This window comes from Phoenix dactylifera, chromosome 2 (assembly GCF_051530095.1).
Source record: "Phoenix dactylifera cultivar Ajwa chromosome 2, Ajwa_hap1_PhDact_Kaust_v1.1, whole genome shotgun sequence".
In the NCBI taxonomy this organism is placed as follows: Eukaryota; Viridiplantae; Streptophyta; class Magnoliopsida; order Arecales; family Arecaceae; genus Phoenix; species Phoenix dactylifera.
In genome coordinates this window covers 8,911,337-8,933,576 of record NC_143191.1, presented here as the reverse complement: position 1 = coordinate 8,933,576, position 22,240 = coordinate 8,911,337, and the positions used below count along the sequence as shown (strand labels likewise).

Genomic DNA, 22,240 nt, shown 5'->3' with positions numbered 1-22,240 from the left:
TGGAGGTCCCAAATTAATGATCCGAACCTATGGATGTGATCTATTGCCTCTAAACTCCTTACACACTAAAAATCATTTGATTTAGAGACTCTTTTTTGACCACTTGATACATAGGCTAAGGATCTCCAAATCACGTGATTTTTATCATGTAAGCAGTTTAGAGGTAATAAATCACATCCAACGGCTCGGATCATTGACTAGGAATCCCCATTATCTAATATAGACTTGACCAGATCTGAGTGGATATCCACTCGAATATAGCCAAGTCTAGCGCTCTCTCTCTATATCAATATATATAATTATATATATATATATATAATTTTATATATATATATAATTATATATATACTTGGCACCTAAAAAAACATTATAATTACAAGCTTCCAAACCATGCTTCATACTCCCTAACTCCTAATCACTCCAGATATATCTTTATTTATGTACATAAACACACAGACGTGTATTTATAGACATATATATACATGCATATCTTGTCAATCCTATTTTACTCTATTTGTATGTGATGCTTGCTTCAGAAAAAATGGCCTTAGAAGTTTGAGAACACCATCTTTATTGTTAGCTTTTTTTCATTTTCCAACATGTCATCATAAAGTTCCTTCATATCTTTCCTATGTTTATCCGACACTCTATAACAGGATAGGGTTAGAATCCTGCTACACATAGTTGGTCACCAAACCCTGAAAACTCCCACCCTTGCATGCCCCACACCGAAAGGGAGAAATCTAAATGTATTCTCTCTTATAGTTTCGTTCTTCATATTTTTCTCCTCTCATACTCATGCCCCCCCCCCCCCCCCCCTTTCAACAAAAAAAAATAAAAGAAAACATGCGCACACACAAACAAACGAAACAAGAAGCATCACATGTGAAAGACACAAGTTTGATAAATGATGTTGATATCAGCATTTTATACTTATCATCTTTTTTCTGTCTTTCCTTTTTATAATAATATTAAGATATTCTTATCATGTTTTTTGTCTTTAGAATGTTTGTATGGTGTATCTTACCATTTACAGGCCATTATACATGTTGATAACTTAACGGAAGTACCTCCGGATTGATATAACATCAAATATAACCATTAAGAACCAACACCAGAGGATTCTAAAGTCATCAGTTGAGAGACAAAATTACTTTCATAACATGGTCATTTATCGAAAATGGCAAAGACTTATAATAGAATTATGAACTTTATTATCCATTTTAGCAGTAAAAACCGAACTGCTATAGCAATGCTATGAAATCATAAAAAATTCTGCAATCAAGCTGTATCATTATTAATATCAAAATATCAATAATTCAATCTTGAAATGTTTTAATACTTTTTCTTTTTCTTTTATTGCTTTTTTTTGGGAAACGGGAGGGAAATCCACCCACACTATGATTACCCAGGTCCAGAACTTTGGAATGCACCACCCAAGAATCGAACCTTGATTTATGGTTGTTAAAATGGAGCAGTGTGACCACTGGGGCAAGCACCAGTTCACTGATTTCTTTAAAATTGAAGCAGAATGCATATGCATAGGCATGCAAATAGTGCGACCATATATTCGTGAGAAAGTAATGGTACTAAATTATGTCTTTTTCCCAAATCAAGTTGCTGAGCATAAAGATGGCAACTTCGCCAAAGATGACTTTAAGGATGAAAGAATGGTCAAAAAAGAAAAGGAACTCATAAAATAGAATCAGAAAGAATATGCAGGGCTTCCTCCCATTCTAGCTTTCACAAAAAAAGGACTCCATGTATAAAAACCATATATCAACAATTGCATAATAAAAGCAATTAGAGGACACAAGATGACTGTTGATTTTCCTTTTAATTATAAATCTTAAAATCAATAAAAACAAGTACTGTGTTTTCTTGTATGGCAAAACTGCAATATTTAATTAACATTAATTACTAAAACTTCTATGAATTGAGAAGTCACAACAGAAATTTCAAACCAACCTTCGTATCTAAGGTTTCTGTATGGCGTCTTGAAGGGTCCACAGAAGAAATTAACAAAGTTCCAAGATTATGCGGGACCACTCCCTCAACTGTTACATTTCCCCGCAAATTCATCAATGACATTGAGCATACTTGAAGAAATTTAAGAGCCTGTTTCCTGTAGAAAGCATCCATGCCACCACTGTTTTGCATAACTGCAGCTACAGCAAGGTGTATGCAACGATCCAGGGGTACTAAAAATGGGGTGGAAGGCTCAAATGTAAGAATCAAACGAAGTCCATGTTCAGGATTCTCTTTGCACTCAAGCGTGAGGGGTTCTTTGAGAAAGCGTCTGTTACGACCACCTAACTTACCTAGCAGTTGCAAAGCTCTCGTACCCCATGGGTATGGCAGGGGCCTCAAGTGAGACCATAAAGCAAGAATGACCTCAGGCATGACATTTGCCATACTAGGCTCCAAGAAATCAGGATTCAGACTATCAATCCAGAACTCAAGTGTCCTAAGACCTAAACTCACAAGGTCATCACTTCCCTTAAGAGCTAAAACCAGAGGCTTCATAAGATGAGGAATGTGAGGAAGTAAGGAACTTAAGCGAGCAGGTAATGTCAAACAAAGCTCCAGAACAAGGTCCCTCATATCTTCACCAGTGGGCCCCTCAAGCATAGATAGCAACATGTTAAGACAAGGTTGCAATGATGGTATAAGATCTCTTAACAGGTTATCAAACTTTCCACCACTCATTGATCGGAACATACTACGAAGAAGGTGCATATAACCAAGGGGCTTTCCAACTTCAGTAGCATTCTTCATGCAAACTTCTATTATCACAGGAATGTGAGGCTGCAGTATGCGTTCACATTCTGTAGGAGCCTTGGCAGCAGCAATAAATAAGAATCGAAAAAGTTGCAAAACAAGTTTTGCTGCAGGAGTATCTGGATGTTTAAGAGCATCAAGTTCACTGCTGACAAGAAAATTGATCAGAACATCTGTGAAGGGTCGGATGACCTTAGGAGCTTGTAAAAGGGTGGAAAATATATGAAGCAACTGAGTGTTTGTTATCATGCACTGAAAGAGTTCCGGCAAACACAATGAAAACATGTCCATGAGGTCCCGGGGTTCCATTATAGCTAAAATCTGTGAAAAGTGCTGCAACATTTCCCTTTCCTCCTCCTTTTCTTTAAAAAGAGATAAGCAGAGAACACCACTCTTCAGAATACCCGAGGCTTTCCGAACCTATCAAAATTCATGACAAAAACAAATGAGTTGGGTCTCTAAACATAAGGAAAGGGTACAAAAGACAAATGGACATCCAGTACCTCGTCTTCCCTCATCCCCTTAAACATATGTGAAGGTAGCACATTAGTCGAAGGGGAGACCTGCACTTGCGGCTGTGTGCCATGTGATGATGGTGAAACCTGAAGCAAAAAAATCATACATCAAACAACAAAGTGGCATCCACATATACAGTGTGGAGACAAACAGATGTAAACCTGTGAACGTGGCATATGAGCATTAGTGATGCTCCAAATTATGGTCTTCATTCCTGCAACATGTAAGCAAAATACTTGGTAAAACATAACGTATCATTTCTATTAGATTGTTGGTCAACTTAGGGGCATCACATTTCAATGTCACATAGGAGTAATGGTATCACAAATCAATGTCATACATGGGAAGGAAACAGCACATAACTACCACACTTTTGCCAATCATCATAAAAGCACCTCATAAACAAATACTTCTCTGCTAGCATCTGCTATAAATGGCAAAAACCTATCATAGCACATCTTTTCATATCACTGTCACAACTTCTATTAATTGTTCCTTAGGTCTATATATTCTTAACTCGGAATCTAAAAAGAAATGAGAATCCCTCTTGGCAACTAACTTATTTGACAAAAAAATAGCAGCTTCGAAGTTGCTTCTCTTTATCCTTTACTTGTGCAAATATCTTCAATACTCTTTCTTCCACTGTCCTAGACACACTTCATCACAAATTGCAGTTCTCCTTTCCCAGTAAAAATGTTTTTTCAGAAGAAAAGTTCCATAAGGTTTGTCGTATCTCTTGCATGTAACTAAGTTCTAATTTAAAAGGTTTCTTCTTCCTATTTTTAGTGGTTTCAGTAACCCCCCTTCCCCCCTGCCCAGCCTCATTTCCAGGGAACCTACAAGCTCGTGACCCCATATAAAAGCATGGTCCTGTCATCAGAGATTCTAAGAAACAGTTGGTATGCTGTGTCTGTGGTCAAACTAGACAATTTTCAACTACTTATACAAGAACATGGCCCTTTGTGAATGGAAGATTGAAGACAAAGATCATCAAGAAGAAAAAGTGAAAAGTGGCGCTTCCCACTATCCTCACTATAATGGTCCAGCCTCACTATCCTCTGTGCAAAGAGGAAAAGCATCTTCAGCAAAGTTGCTCTACAGTGACAGAATGTTTCACTCATCATATACAGAAAAAGATCATCTATGATGCCCAAATTTAAATGGTACCAAAAATTTGAAGCTGAAACCAGAGAAGAACCCCACCCCCATGATATAATGAGCTGATTATAATCAATTATCTAAAAAGAAAAGATGCATGGTAAACAAGGTCTTGATGCTACAGAAGTTTGATGCAACAAAATCCTTATGCAAGCAGATGTTCTTATTAGGATGGTTGTGCCTCAATGACAATAAGGTCAAGCACCATCAGGATAACCACCTATTCTTTCTTCCACAATGAAAAAAATGCTCTCTAGACCCTCACAAAGAGGATTGGAAGCTTATGCAGAAGATCAAGTAGCCTCCATAAGCAATGACAATGAAAAAAAGGTGGGTGTCTATGTGCAGATGTTTATGCTCTTGAGCAAACCCGGAACCTCAAGAAACAAATAATGTCAAAACAAGCAGAATCATTATAGCACAAATGCAAACCCCACCCACATACTAAGTTTGGATCCCAAGTCAAACCATAAAACAAGCCTATAGACTTCTAGAAAACAAGAAAAGACCTAGATCTATTAAAAATAAAGCCAAAGTATGCCCAGATGTCATGGTCCTATATGGCGTCAGAATCAAGGTTCACCAAAAAAGTACTAGGACCCACATTGGTTGGCGACCGGCATGGTATAGTACGGGTTCCGAGGCAAACCTTTCCCTTTTGAATTTTTCGAATTGAAGTCAGAAAATGGCTTGCTGACTTCATTGTAGCAAGTCAGGAAACTATTTGCTAACTATAGTTTAAAAATGGCAAAAAAAATAAATAGGATCCCCTGTTTCATTTCTTAATATGGGATCCGTATTTGAAACGAAACAAGGGGGCTTCCGAGCCATCTCTACCTCTCTCTCAGCCTCCCCCCCCCCTCCATCTCCCTATTTCTCCCTTCCTCCCTTCCTCTCCATCTCCCTCCCTCCCTTTTCCTCTCTCATTTTCTCTCTCCCTCTCCCTCGCCTGATTTTCCATACTGAGGGGAGGAATCGTGCGGTTTGTCCTCGATACGATTCAGTACACCCCAAACCGGGCAGTTAGGGGTGGTACAGTGAATGTTGATCAGAATCGATCCAAATGATCCGATCGAAAAGAAGAAAGATTTTCTTCAACCCGCTTAACTCGAATCTCTCAAAAAAAAACTAGAAGATAGAAGAATTTCGAAAGTAGGGCTTAAGTCTTCTTTTTTTCATTAATTCTCAAAAAAATGAGGTACATAGCCTCTATTTATAATGTGAGGCCTGCCCTAACACAATTTGGGTCGGATTTCTCGTCCTAATCCTAGTAGGACTCTTTTTCCTACAATAAACATTTCTAGTAGAAAAAAGGTAAAAAAACTCGAAGAGGTAGATCTCGACTCTACATCAATTGTACCTTCTTATCGGATTTTTATCGAATAGAGAGCTACACCCGGTCAGAGTCTTATCTGAAAAAAAAACTTACGGTTTGGCTAGCCCGTTTTGGGATCGAATAGTGAAATTGCATCCCAATTCAACCTTCTAGTTATAGATCTCGAAAAGATACCGAATATCAAAAAAAATATCATCTCAATCGGACATCATATGACCAAATTATGGCCTCAGAAAGTTTGAATATGACTCGGCTTTCCGATGTGGCGGATCTCCCTCTTAAACCATGTCTAGCCCTACTCATAGTGGCCAACATATTCCACATCGAGTCAAGTGATCCTCCTAAATGCTCGTAGTGGCCAAACTGATCCACATCGAGTATGGTGTTCCTCCTTGATATCCGTAGTGGCCACATCAAGTCTGATGATCCTCCTAAATACTCGTAGTGGCCAAAGTGTTCCACATCGAGTTTGGTGATTCTCCTGAATACTCGTACTAGCAAAGTATTCCGTATTAAGTTTAGTGATCCTCCTGAATACTCACATTGGCCAAACTAGTCCACATCAAGTCTGATGATCCTCCTAAATTAGAGCTCCTCTTGTTTAGAAGTTTTAGCTCCTACTAAATCAGAATTGAAGATGGAAAAATGCTTGCTTCCCTATCTCGCAGCTAAACCACTTAGTTTTGCTCGAAGATAGAGTTGTTGGAACTCGCGTTGAAGATGTCACCAATCGACACACGATCTCAGTAAGTTGGGCTATCTTTTTCTCTAATTGTGTGAGACATTTCATCATCTCATCATCCATCAAGGTAGAACTAGCAACTATACTTGTCTTTATCCTTCAATGTACTTCAAGCACGGATAGTCTTTCGTCTCACAATTTGTATCGCTCGTGCATCTGGACCATGCGCTAAAACTCCCATAGATGTAGAGGACCGAGGCTCTAATACCAACGTGATCTGATCGGAGAGAAGGAAGATTTTTTTCAACCCACTCAACTCGAATCTCTCAAAAAAAATTTAGAAGATAGAGGAATCTCGAAAATAGGGCTTAACTCCCCATTTTTCATTAATTCTCAAAAAAATGAAGTACATAGATTCTATTTATAATGAGAGATCCGCCCTAACACAATTTGGGTCGAATTCTTCTTCTTGATCCTAGTAGTACTCTTTTTTCTTTAAATAAACATCTCTAGTAAAAAAGGCTAAAAATCTCAAAGAGGTAGATCTCGAATTTTACATTAACTCTGCCTTCTGTCGCTATGTCGGATTCTTATCGGATAAAGAGATACGTCCAATCAAAATCTTACCCGAAAAGAAAACTTTGGATTTGACCGGCCCGTTTCGGGATCTAATAATAATTTTTTATCTCAATTTAATCTCCTAATTGTAGATCTCAAAAGGGTAGCAATTTTAAAAAAAAAAGATCATCTCAATCAGGCATCGTATGACAAAGTCATGGCCTCCGAAAATTTGGTTGACTCGGCTTTCCGATGTGGCGGATCTCGCTCTTGAACCCTATCCAGCCTTACTTGTGATGGCCAAAGTGCTTCACATCGAATCTAATATTTCTCTTGAATGCTCGTAGTAGCTAAAGTGATCCACATCGAATCTGGTGATCCTTCTCAATATCTGTAGTGGTCAAAGTGGTCCACACGAGTCTAATGATCCTTCTGAATACTCGTAGTCGCCAAAGCGTTCCACATCGAATCTGGTGATCCTCTGAATACTCGCAGTGGCCAAACTAGTCCAGAACAAACTGGTCCACATCGAGTCTGGTGATCCTCCTGAATCACCAAAAGTCAAAAAGATGACATCAAATCAGCAAATATCAAAACCATCAGGCCTTTGGTTGTCAAGTCAGCCTAATATATCCTATATCAAGGAGTCAATCCAAATTTAGTTCAAACAACAAACATACTTCGAATAATTGGGACAAGGCATGATGATTACGGATTGTATTTTGTATCCTAGGTGATTTATATTTGATCCAGTACTAACTTACATCGCCTCCAATCATTCCTCAATTAAGTCTAACCTATTTATTAGATGACAAATAGGATAAGTATTGAACATCAATTGCTTCTACCATATCCACCAAAGTCAACTTGAGTTAAGCCACATACAAGTGTAAAGATGCCCGCATGCCGCTAAGCCTTAGAGGAGTCTTAACATAAGCAATTTTTCCAATTAAGTTAGTAAGCATTCTTACTTTGAGCTATTCTTAAGCAACTCCCTATAATTACAAAGATTTCAATGGTGGACTAGACGAGTAGCCCCATTAGAAAGCTCACTAGTTCAAGTATAGAAAAACAACAAGAAGTCGCACTCAACTTTAGACCAATCAAGAGAAGGAATTGTCTAGATTACAATTAACTGAGGCTACCTACAATTCCACCTTTTTACAAGCCTTTAGAAAACCCTAAAATATCATATTAGATTTTCATTTCCTTCAATTCCATATTGGTTTATTTTACAAGATTTACAACTCCACCTACAAACCTAGTTGCAGCTCCTAACAAACTATGAACCTCTTGCAAACCTGATAAGCTAGCAGCATCAAACCATATATTGATGTGTCGCTTTCCTATAGACAGAACATTCCTAACCATTGAATCTGTGATTTCATTGAGAGGAACAAAATAGTAATGAAGAGACTCTTTGGCTTCCAAAAACATCCGAGCAATTAGATTATCAAATCCGGAAAAAAATGATGATTGATAAATTAAAATTAAGCAACCTCCATTCAAATCTTATAAGTCAAATTCCTTGACCTCAACTCGAACCAAATCATAAGTTTCTAAATTCTAATTGTAAACCATAAATCCAATAGCACCGGCTTGGGCTTTTCATGCAATTATTACGAGCCTTAAGTTATAAATAGCCAAGCCTCCCACTTCTGGCATTTTGTTTGAACATTATCAGTTAATGGATGGCAATTTCTTGGTAAACATTTTTGTTTACCACTCCTTAAGTTTTATTTTTTTAAAAAAAGGGAGGTGAGCATGAACTTATGATGTTCATAATGTCAAACCCCCACCTTAGCGGTCATGCGATAGTCATGTAGAAACTAAAGATACGTCAATGCACACCATCCAACAAAAGAAAAAAGCAAGTTATCATGGATAAATGGAAGAGGTACCCCTTTTCATTCATAATATTTTTCACTTATTTCTTTCAGTCTGCTTTTCATTCTCCTAACTTCTCTAATATAATGGGAGAATTAGATAGGTCTCCCTCTCCCCAGCCTTGTGGATATCAAAGTATCAAACACAGTTGAATGTGCCACAAGTTCCAAAGAGAAAAACAATGACAATGTGCCCAAGACACTAAAAAAAATCATCAAAAAGGCAACACCAAATCGAAATATGAAATTGTTAAAACTTAAGGTCCAAGAAAAATTAACAAGAAAAGCAATTCAAAGTAGTGAAGAGATCACAAAAGTTATCAGACATGGTAAGAAAAGATACTGGATATGATATGAGAATATTAGGCTCATTTGCATCTACTTTGAAAATGAAACTCTAGGGGCTTGAAACAAATATTTCTAGTACCCATCACCAAGCTCTTAATGAGATTTTTGTAATCACTGACTTCCTTGGAATACTCCAAAGGGGCCTGTAAATTGAGAACAGCCTGCACAAAATGTCAAAGCTAATCAGAAAACCCAACAGAAAAACTAATATTTACTAAAAATTTGTATATCAATATACTAAAACTATATCAAGTTTAGTAAGGACACCAAACGAAGTATTAAGAATCAGCTTCGGAAGATTGACAGTGTAACAGATTACAAATCGAGTACGATGACATTGTAACAGCTATTGTAGCCTTTTTCTATTCCTCTCTAAATTAATGGAAGTTGTATTACAAATCTCTTCATATGGAATATAATCTTGAAAGCTTTTATTGCTTTAGAACTGATGTCATCAATAAAAGACAACTTTTGATACAATTAAGAGTAGATTATAGGCCTCTTTCTGATTGCCAGGAAAATGAAAGAAAGGATAAGTATATAGAAAATGGGAATCCATCATGTTTGGTGAAACTAAGAAAATTGTCAAGTTGTCGACATGATTGAGTTATCCTGTTCTACTTGCCTTTTGTTACGTTGTTTCAAATTGCTTCCTTTTGGTGATGAAAAACTATCAATTTCAAGATATATCTCACCCTTGTTTATCCTTGTTCTTCTCTCTCTGAGTTTTTGTTTTCATAGACAAATAATGGAAAAGAAGATTTTCCTCCGACATTCTTTCCTATCACTTTTTGAACAACCAGCCAGATCCAAAAGTATTGTAAAATAAGATCCATTAGTCCATAATAGCAGGTTAATATATGTTTTTGAGGCAGGTCAACAAGACAAGACTTGTCCAAGTTTTAGAAATCACCAAAGGAATCCCCTTTAACTGCACTTCGTGGCTTGCATATTTTACATAGACTTGCGCTGGCAATCATGTATTTCATTTATTTTGCTACTTGATGGATGAAATCCTTGAGTGAAATGGTTTGAAACCTTATAAAAAAAAGGTTCATAAATAACAAAGTTGCATGTTTGATGAATGATACAATTTCATTAATTTGGCTTAATGTACTATCATCATAATGCCCCTTTCTAAGGCCTTGCTCAAGAACTTGCCTACATAGCAATACTCGTTCAAGAAAAGATATGAGATGCCTCCAGTTTAGACATAATTATGTTTCATTCCAATAATATAGTTACAAAGGAAAAATCAGCACTACTCATTTTTCATATATATTTATCTAGCCTAGAGCAACTTGTTGTCAGTGCTTCTAAATTCCACCATGTTAGAGGAAAAAGGTAGATTAGGAACATACAATAGAATTAATTTGCAGTAACCAACAAGAGAATACTTGAAAATGTGAGGTATCATCTCATATTAGGTCTTCAACGGTCATGAGATGACATCCACTCGACCATTCAAGCTACCACTTCAATGATTGGAAGCCTACTATGCCTAATGTAGAAAGTTTTATGAAGAAATCTACAAAATAGGTAAATAAGAGAATTAGTTAGTAATAAATTAGGTTTGCCACATGCTCATGGTTGGGCAAGCTTGCTATGAGAGCTTGTAGACTACCACATACAAGCATTGACGTACCAATACCAAAATATATACCGGTGCCTTATCTATATAGTATGGACTATTACAACATGGTACAGTACCGACACATGGTACGCCTCTTGGTGCTAATAAAATACAAATAGAGGCGATGCACCGTGTCCCCATACAAACTTTTACTGAAGAGCACATTGGGATCGGCACTTTATTGTCATGGTGCAGCACAGAGAGTATGGGTCAATTCACACCAACACTTGAATCCTTTATCTAGACTAGCCATATAAGGCCAAACCATGCCAAACAATACTCGAACTACATCAAACCACAACAAAACCATGCCACCCACACCATCCTCAAACTATGTTGAATAGTGCATGAACCATGTCAACTTGACACAAGACTGCTAACTTGCACACCATTATGCTGCCTTGGATTGAACCATGCTAATCTCCACTGCTTGAACTGAACCATCACATTAATGCTCGCCTCCACATATAAACCTACACCAACTTTGAATACTCCATGTTGAAACCTCAAAATATCATCCACAAGGTCTTAAATGTGGTCATGCAACCTGATATAAGGCAAGCCTAGGGTCCATGTACGTAGACCCCTTTGTGCATCAGATGCAGGTATTTGTCTAAGCATCAGATATTCAGATTCTTGCAATATCTAAGAAGTTCTTCGTATAAAGCCATGTCCAGGTGTCATAACAATATCCCTATTTTGGTGTTAGGTGCACGTAAAAAAAAAGGACAGTCTAGTGCAAGAGGCGCCTGCTATTACAGAGTCTGGGGAGGGTTAGATGTGCGTAACTTTATCCCACATGTAGAGAGGCTATTTTCATGTTTTGAACCCATGACCTCCAGGCCATAATGGAGCAATCGTATGATTGCAGGGTCAGGTGCAGGTACTTTACACAAATCTAAAGTGTCCAGGTAAAGAAGCCTAAGGTATTGAGGTGCAGGTTGCATCTGGGCAACCTCAACGCATTGCCTAGCTCAAGATAAGGCAAATTCATCAAGGCGCTTACACCTCAACGAGGCATTGAGGTGCAAAAGAACTTCACCTTTGTTACTGTGTTGTGTGCATGTATATAACTATGAGTTGAAAGGAGCGTGTTGTGGTGATCATTCAATATGTTTTTATGTCTCTATTGTGTTTGTTTTTGTTATACGCAGCATTTACATATAAGTCATATATATATATATATATATATATATATATATATATATATATATATATATATATGCATATACATGGATATATGTACAAGCATACATGTACACACATTACACATAATATACATTAATATATGTATGTACATATATATGTATGCATGTATATATGTATATGTGTGTGAATACATGTATGTATGCATGCATGCATATGTATCTATTGCGCATTTCTTTGCTAAAGCATGTGCACCGCTTTGCGCCTTGCATGTTGGCTCCAAGAGAGCTTGCCACCTTGATGGAGCCTTTAATACCTTAAATACAATAATCAGGCTATAGCCTAGTTTAATAACTGTAATTTTCATCAAGCCACCAAACACATCTAATCAAATTGACAAAATATTTGGCATCTTGTAAAGGAACTGTAGATATTGATATTTTTGGTCAAGCAATGATAGATATTCAGGTTCTTGAGTGCATAATGACGGTTGATGGGTGAGAAACATTGGTGGGTCCATTTTAAAGGAGATCATAACATGAACCGGGTTTATTATGTACCTGGTTGTGTTTTGGAAGTTACCACAAGAAAAGATGAGACAAGCCCTAGCAAGGTCCTCCTCTAGTCTCCTGTTTCTCTATTCTCTCTCCACATTGGGGGGACCATCAGTAAGGGGGTCAAAAGGCCATGAATGAGCTCTGTTGTGCATGCAGTTTGGTTTTGATTTCGCACAAGAAAGATGAGAGAAAGACCTAGTAAAGATCTCCCCTACTTCCATTTATCCCATTCTCTCTGCTCCTCTTTTCTTCTTTCTTTTCCCTCTTCTTTGTCTCCTTCCTTCTGTGTTTATCTTCACTTAAGTTAACTTTATGCGGATCAGATCTTAACTGAATTGTTCACAAAGTAGCCCACAAATCTTAATGTCACTTGAATGATCAATTCAACAACTCGAGATAGTTTCCCATTCACCATATATTCAATGCAACCCTTTCTTTTCCTTCTTTTCTAGAAAAAATATTTTCACCCTACGCACAGCCATAATCTGAAACCAAAGTCTGTTGTACCGCCCGATACGGGCGTATCATAACGTACCAAAAAAAAAAGGGTACAAAACACATCTTCAAGTCGGTACAAGCCTCGTACAGCCTCGTACCGAGGTGCATTACAGTCCATACAGAGGCGTACCGAGATGAAAATCGAGAAAATAGATAAGAAAACTATTTTCGGCACAAAAGCGTACCATACTGTACCGTACTGTACCAAACCGATACGATATCCGGTATCGAGATTACGGACCTTGTCTGAAACCAATCCCTCAAAAGTTTTAAAGTTTGTTCCTTTGGCATAAAAATCCAATATTGTAATCCCTTTAACCAACCTGCAAACTTATGGATACTCTCTTAACAATTTTTCAGTTGCATATGCCCAAAAATCAGTCCATATCAATCCACAAAGAGTAGCCTGAGTGGTGAGCATACTAATGCCTACTGCCTATCACTTTCTTAATTCCAACACTAACCTTTATCGAGGGACTGCATCAAACATCAAGAATAGGAACTGACATTCTTTAACAAAGTAAGAATCAAAACAAATGGATAATGGGCTCATAGATTGGGGTAACTATCATAAATAGAAAAAACAGAGAAAATGAAAGGCATGATCATCTTTATCCACAGGAAAGATAACAAGATAACATTTGTCATATTGGATTAATAGATGAAAATAAAGGATATCCATTTTCTTTTCCCTTTTTTCTTTTTGAGAAGAAACACCCATGTTTAAATTGAAAATAGAGTAAATTACAAAAAAAAACCCTAAATTTATGTTTAATACACTTAAACCCAATAGTTTGTAAAATCTACACCTACACCCAATTAAATTAACGGCGTTAGTGAAACCGTTTAACTCATGTGAACAGTCAAAACTGCCCATAAGTGAGGAGGAGGACACATATACATTTTTTTATGTCCTTTGTGGCTACTATGTCACGTAAGTTATTTTGGTCATTTTTGAAATTTTTTCTAATGTGGCATTTGGGTCCCATTTAAAGTTAACAGTTTGACTACCGTTCGGTTAAGTTATGGGTTAACGTATTTGGATAAAAATAAAACTCAAGAGAGTAAGCATATATTATTCGTACTACTAGCTGTAAGTGTAATTTACCCCTAATCTTAGGTAGGTTTTTGTAATTTACTCTTAAAAATATGAATCGGAAAATTTAAAAATATGTGTAGAATCATTTGCCTAGGAGTATGTCAGCATGATTTTAGCAGGCATCAAATGGCATATAGGCATTCCCAGAGCAAAGAAAATGTAAATTGCAGAAAGTTTATGCCGGTGGTAGTGCCTCAAAGAACCTTACCAAGTCCTAAAAACAGAGAGGACGGGTTGCAATGCAGAGACTAAGGAGAAAAGCCAGTAGAAAAATAGTTGATTTACCTTTACTGATTAAAAGGAATAACGATAAAAATATTCTCATCTAAAACATATTCAACAATGAATAAAACTGAATTATTTTAGCAAGATGGCGATTCTGCAGTGGATAACAAGTTGAAAAAAGATTTGGAATCAAGCCCAAGTCTCAAACCTATTAGTCTCCTAATATGCAGCAAGTTATATATGTAAAAACATAGTAAAAACAGAGATACCAGCAAACTTAGAAATGAACTTAAGTGCGCTTGATCTATTTTGGAATTCTCGTGTACAATATCAGGTATGTACTTGAGTAGAAACTATTAATTTGTTGGTATTCATCATCAGATAGTAGTCAATTTGTAAAAGCAGGACTTTAGATGATTTTGTCTACTAAAACAAGGGATGAGTTCTTGCAGTTCGGTATACCCCGAACCAGCTAGTTCAGCACAAATTGGCGAACCATGCTTATTTTGAGGAGTATATAAAAATTGGACTCTACATTGTGACTAAAATAGAATTTAAAGAAACATTTAATTTTCTGTTAAAAAATTAAAAAGAAAGTTTAACTAATACAGGTTACCTGGATAGGAACTTCAAGTTTCAACCTCAAATTGGACCGCTCCTTACCTTCCTCACCTTCTTCCAATAGCTATTACAACACAAACAAATGATTATATAAATAACATGGCAACTTTATGAGATCCTACCCAGACAATATTATTTGTCTGAAGAAAAAGAAAAGCATGCCAAAGCCTATCATCCACACACCAACCGACTATCCCTTTTCCATGCACATGTTCCCATCAATTGTTCATCCATAAAGACATAATATGAGAAACACATATAAAGTTGTTAATCCTTTACACACAAAAATTGATTCATGGCAAACTTATATAAGCCACATGAATTATTTCAGGAAAAAATGATAACAAAAGAAAATTCATGTATAAAGTAGCAGGTGAAGCGTATGACTCTTCAATTTGTGCTTATGCTCACGAACTCTAGTAAGGATGATATAGTGCATCTTCAATTGCACATTAAATATCAAGGTGCAACAACATATAATTCCATATTAAGATATGGCATGGCAAACCACATATAATAATGTCATGCAAGAATGAAGAAGAAATCCACCACCTCCCATATAAGTAATGATATAACTTCCAAGGCAAGTACGTCACATTTACCTCTCTACATGATTTGTACGCTTCATAACATTTAGCCTTACACAAAAGCTCCACAGCATTTTAAGAGAGGCTCATCTTAATACATGAGACAGAGAATGGATTTCCAGTATTGCAAAGAGAATGAATTTCTTGTGCAAGTAGCTCAAGGCACTCAACAAGATTAATGTTTAATACTATTGATCAATAATCAATACCACCAAAATCTCTGAGAAGTACTGGTACTTATTGCAGCACCAAAAGGAAAAATATACAAGATGTCAATAACCTTTGGAACTTTATCTCCCCAAACTCCCAATCTTTCACTGACCTATGCCATATCTACCAAGGAAAGAAGCCAAATCTATGAGACTTCATGTCACTCAATATGGAGTGAACCCAGTTTTGGCCATGAACATGCTAACAAAAATGTTCAACGGCAATTTCAACATGCTATTCAACATATTCGGGCAGCAATTCCACTCCATGCTATGTTATCAGTTCCTCGGGAAAGAGGCTTCAGGCTGTTCCATATCGCACTTTTAGACCTTTTCTAAATAGCAAACATGATAGCTGCACTGTGCACATCCATAAGCAGTCCTTTCATTTCATTATGTCCATCTCTTGTCAGATACGTAATACCATAATGCTCCATTCTACAATTAATAGTACCATCAGCATAACCAATACGATGTCCAGTTTCATTGCCTGGATGTAAATCTATAGTTTCTAGTTAAATTCCTTATAGATGTAAAATAACAACTTCTTACAGAAAACAGATATTTGTTTTGCTATAAGCCTATAACCATACTGAATACAGCCTGCATTATTTAATCTTTGTATAATTTTTTGCATCTATTGAACTTTTTACTGTATACAGAGTGAATAAAAGAACATGCTCCCAGCTGTACATTTTGCGAAGTAATCTCATTGTTCCTTTAACATATGCTAAACCATCTTTCCCTACAGGAACCATGCAGGCAAGTTTCTTACTGAAGAATCTTAATATCAGATCATCACATCCTTCTCCAAATCGCGGATGCTTCAGCACCGCTTCATTACAATGTCTTCATTTTTGTATTAACTTTATTTTTACTTAAATAGAACTCTAATAGTCAGGAAAATTCCAAGAACAAGTTGCTACCTATATTTTCTCATATCTATCTATTTCCGAAAACCAGGAAACTTGCAATTTTCTTGGTAAAATAACAGTGGGGCTAGATGTCCTGAAATTTTCTATACTAAAGTACAGACTGCTGACTTCGATGTCATTTTGTTTCCATTTTAATGTCATTAGGGATGGCAGTGGGTTGAGTATGGGTTGGGTAGGCCAACACCTGTACCCACCCTGCAATTGGAAACCCGTACCCATACCCACCTCGGGGCGGGTAGAGCAGACAGAGAGGGGGGGGGGGTTAGGTTAGTAAAGATACATACAACACATCACTATAGATTTGCAACAATTCTTGTACAGTGGTCGAAAGATTTTATGGATAAATTTCTATACTTCTTCCCTGCCATTATAATTAGCCACAAGTCTCTTACAAGCAATCATTTCATAATTGGTGATAAAAACAAATCACATTATTTTGGTTTGTGGAGCTCCTGTTTTCTTTGTCTTTGCATTGTCGTCGCTCCAAAAGTAGTTACAGTATATATGTAGGTATCTTAGATAAGCATATATAAGTAACTTCTAGTCACAACCATTTGGTCGTAACTTCGACAAAATGACTTCTAACATTTATAACAAAGATCTGACTAAGCATAAACTACCAAACCAGTATACAACGAAGAAAAAGTAGAAAAAGTAGCTGGGCAAAAATAATATATCTTGTGGCATAGCATATTAAAACTCGAGTACAATAATTTTCTATAAAAAAAATTAATAAAAAATTGTTTTTGTATTTAATGGATGTTGAAATTAGATTGAGACGAAAGAAACCATCTGCACCCTAATCTTGCAGCCTAGAACTACTCCCGACTTTAGATCACATGTCCAGGCACCCTATCATGACTATTAGCTCGATTCTGACAGACCGATCATTTCCATTAACGAGGCTCGCTTCCAACCAACGACTGCCAAACAGCAATTGGTCGCCTTTCTCTCGAGTCCACCAAATCAGCGGATAAACGAAAAAACCCACAAACCCTAGCACCCCACTGCCTAATCACAAACATCAAAAGGAACTAAGGAAGATCAGAATGAACAACCCATACCACAGTGAGAGATTGTGGACGTCGGTGTCAAGGACAGCAATTGTGCTAGTGAGGGCTCGAAGAAATGAAGACCTCCACCAAGATGACCTCATTCTAAGGGAGGAGAGTTGGTGCAACGACGAAGGGGATGAGCAGCCGTTCGACGGTCGACGGGATGACATGCCAAAGGAAGGAGTGCAAGGCACTGCAACTAGAGCAAAGCAGGGGACGGACGACCGAACAGAGGACTTGGGCTATTGAGCGAAGTTGAGTGGGTTGGAGAAGTGAAAGGTTCATTTAAGGTTATATTATATCAAATTAGGTTCAAGTTGGGCCTTGCCATTACCCACACCCAATCCGAATCCACTTCGGGTGTCAAAATTAAAACCCATCCCTACCTCGACTTCAAACGAGGTGGGTAAAACCCGCCCCATTAAAGTCAGGTCAAGTACTCAATGGGTCGGCTTAAATTACCAACCTTAAATATCACATGAAGATTGTACATAGCAACGACTGGCGTACCGCTCCACCACCCGATGCAGAGCATACCAAGTTATCTGCCCCCAAAATAGGACAGTACATAGTCAACACTAGAAAAGGCTCAAACTGCTTGATTTAGGCCCAAACCAAGCTAAACCAACCAGTTTGGCTCGATTTAGGGTTGTTCAACATTCTCTCCCCTTTAACAATTAAGTGGGAGGCGAAGAAGGCCACTCATGCCTTCTCTGTCTCTCCTCTCTCCTCCCTCCCTTCCTCTCCGGCTCTTCTTATGTAGGTACACCCTAGTTCGGCACAGTACAAATCTGTATCATATCGAACCAGTCGCCAGCCGGTACGCCCTCTAGTACTAGCTCAGACCTTGCTTCAGGCGATCATCTAGGAACCTTAGGAGGCTGACAATCCGAATCCTTTTGCAGATGATCTCCATTGGCTATGAATGTAACTAATCTACCTTCATCCTTATCCACGCAACTAGAGGAACCGACTCATGCAAAAGCACCGGAATGATCTTGTATATATTCATTATAATTGGTGCCTCAGATTGAAGTGCATTGAAGAGGACGTGGTGTTGAAGTATGATGATCCACTTCACAATGACTCTACATATGATGAAGAGGATCTAATGATTGGTTGGCTTGAATGCTAGCAACAGCAACCAAAGCTAGATGAGCCAGGATCGCCTCCTTGACTGACCAATTTCGTAGCCAGTGAAGCTAGAATGGATGTAGAACAATGGAGAGAACATATGCCACGCTCACGTTCAACCAAGCAGCCACAAAGATCACGAAAAAGCCGATCGTCATAAGGTGACATCCTCCTAAAGATTTGACCAAGAGATGCTAACAAGAGGCCATCGCGGTATCCGATCTACTCAAGGTGAAGGATACCATTGTTCCACCCAATAGAGCTAGCTAGAGAGGGAAAAGAATGCAACTTCTTAGGCCAGCAAGATAGGAAAAAAAAGGGAGATGTAGTTCCATTGGAGAGAGTCGAGGAGTCTAGTCACTCATATTCGGAGACCAATAAGCCCTTAGATGACAAGTTGTCGAGATCATCCCGCGATACCAACAATGATGACAGTTCAAGCAATGGTGCATCTGGTGGCTAGAGAGGTAGCGATGGATATGGAACGACAGTATATAACTCACAGCTCCAAAGTGGTCTTCGATTTACTAATAAGTTCCGGTTCACTCATGCCTCATAGAATAAGGATCACGGTGCACAACCTAGTAGAGCTCGTGAGAATACAATGCATGGAGGAGATGAGCCTCTCGAAGTTGTTCGAGATATGATGCTGCTACATATAATATTGCACATGGAGTAGGATTTCTGGACATATCTGAATCCAAGTCATACTTCATATCCTATTCCATACAGCCAACTAGGGCTGTCAACGAGCCGAGCCGAGCCCGAGCCACCGCAGGCTCGGCTCGGCTCGTTCCATAAAAGTCTAGGCTCGGGCTCGGGCTCGGGCTCGGGCTCGGTACCGAGCCCTGTACTGGGCTCGGGCTCGGGCTCGCCTGGCACAGCTCCGGCTCGGGCTCGGGCTCGGGCTCGTGAGGCTCGTTTGCCTGAGCCCGAGCCTGCCCCGGCGGCCGGCGCCCCATCCCCATCATTCGTCGGAGGACGGGAGGAGAGAAGAACGAAGGAAATAAAGAAAAAAAGAAAGAAGAGAAGAAAGAAGGGGGCGGCCGCGAGCACCACCGGCACAGGCGTCGGCCGCGGGTCGACCGCAGGTGCCGCAGGCGCCGGAGGCTCGGCCGCGGGGGAGAGAGTGAAACTTTCACTATGAAAGGAAGGGGGTAGGGGGGACCTCGACGCAGGAACGGCCGGATGGGGCGGCGGCGCTTCACGCTTGTTGCCTTCCCCGTCGAGGGCGACGGCATCAGGGGCGGAAAAGGGAGAGGAGGTTGCGGCGAAGCTTCTCGGAGAGCTGGGATCGGGTGTACGGCGTCTTCATTGTCGTCGGAGGGGAGGGGGCATCGGCTTCGGGCTTGGGGGCGAGCCGGCGAGGAGAACGAAGAAGAAACCGAGAACGGCGAGAAGAAAGGAGGGCTAGAGGCGGAGGGGATTAGGGAATGTTCTGGAGAAACCGAGAAGAACGGAGAGTGGGAGTGGCCAGTGGGAGACTAGGGCATCGTATTCGGGCGTTTGGTTTCCTTTGGGCGTTTGAGGCTTTGAGCGTGGGACTGGGACCCAATCAGTCAATCACCCAAGTGGCTAACAGGCTAAGTCGCGAATCGGGAGGGGCTCAGGGGGCTGAGCGGCTGGGCCTGGGCGTGGGCCCGCCGGCTGGGCCTGGGAGTCTCACACAGTCACATACTCACTAGGGCTCGTTTGGGCTCGTGAGCTACTCGGGCTCGAGCCCGAGCTCAAGCTCGAGTGTAAACGAGCCTCATGTTGGGCTCGGGCTCGGGCTCGTTTCACTAACGAGCCGAGCCCGAGCCGGGCTTTTACCGAGCCGAGCCCGAGCAGCTCGGCTCATTAACAGGCCTACAGCCAACCTATGACCTTCATGAATATGATTCGTCTAAGATGTTGTATTCGAGTGGGTACTATCCTTCACAGTCTCAAACAACTTTGGGGTTGGATTTTGTTGTCACGATCTTTGGATGGTCATATCTAGCGCTCAAGCAGGAATACATGGCAGCCAACTTGGAATCTTGGAATGCTACCCAAGCCTGGATAATGATCGTGATCCCAACGTCTGCGAGGAACATCGACACTTCACAAAATTCTAGATGAAAATATGTATTTGGTACTTTAAATATATTAAATCGACTCCATTCGTTATATTGTATATATATTCACTTCTAAGGACTTTAATTGTACTTCAATTCCATTTCATATCCAAAAAGAGATCAAAACAATGTTAAACTTACAAATTAAATAACCAAAATCATCAAAAAAACCATAAGTGGAAACAAAACAATTTGAGAAAACAAAAAAATTAAAAAAATAAAAAAAAACTAAGAAAATGACATACTGATCAAATGATTGATATGCCAGCCCATACTACGTGTCAGTGTGGTACCGAACCAATATCAGACCTTACCGGTAGCCGACCGATATGGGATACAATACGACAAACCTTGGTGCATAATATACTCGAAACTACTTTCTTAAGGTCCACATATAATATTTGTTACATTTACTATCGTTTAGTCACCTTTACAAGTGCTCATCTGAGCAATAACAGCAACAAGTTCGCTTCCATATGTAGAAAAAGTTTCCCTTTAACAAAAGAACACTCAATCATATTCATGTCCTAATTGATATGAGTATTGTGAATCCACCAAATGCATATTGCTAGAAAATGGGTGCGTCCAATTCCAAAGTTAGTAATGAGAAAAAAAAATGCAATAGCTAACTGAGCTAACTGATGGCAAGCAATATAGGTCAACTATAAACTTTGTGTTTGTTGGAGTCTTAAGTAATTGAGGAGCATGTTTATTTATTTTTGGTTCTAGGGCCAGAATTTCTAAGGATCAACTCAGGCTTTGATTCTTCATGATGATATCTCTTTTTGCAAAGAGTCTTTGTATTATTAATAGTTTCCTGAATCTACCAATTCTGTGTCTCACTATATCAAAGATATATGATTGGTCATTAACTACTCTAGTACATAAATAAATATAAAATTATTTTATGCACCTCTCAGGTACACAAAAAACATCCATTGTCCAATCAGTACCAGTCTTTGTTCAGCCTAAAATTTCCCTATTCTCTGTAACCAAAGCAACAGGTGGCAGATGCCCACTTATGCAATTTTTCACAAGAGACTAATCATGCTTCCTGCAGAATACTGAAGTACCACTCATCTTCAAGCAAACAAATTCTCCATAGATTCCAAAGAATTGACAAATTAATGCTTTATATCAAAAGGATACATTAGAGATCATGCCTAACCTCTCATTAATA

General features: G+C 38.9%; 1 protein-coding gene across 1 annotated transcript in view; it reads right to left on the bottom strand.

The window, feature by feature from the left end:
• The window catches only part of LOC103710945 (uncharacterized), a 62,843-nt gene that overhangs the window by 29,637 nt on the left and 10,966 nt on the right, over positions 1-22,240 (bottom strand). Inside the window, exons 9-13 of the mRNA XM_008796878.5 lie at positions 15,040-15,108; positions 9,345-9,426; positions 3,459-3,511; positions 3,285-3,383; positions 1,969-3,201 (exon numbers count right to left, since the gene is read on the bottom strand). Of these exons, the coding sequence (XP_008795100.2) occupies positions 1,969-3,201; positions 3,285-3,383; positions 3,459-3,511; positions 9,345-9,426; positions 15,040-15,108 (1,536 nt within the window). The remainder of the gene's footprint in view (positions 1-1,968; positions 3,202-3,284; positions 3,384-3,458; positions 3,512-9,344; positions 9,427-15,039; positions 15,109-22,240) is intronic.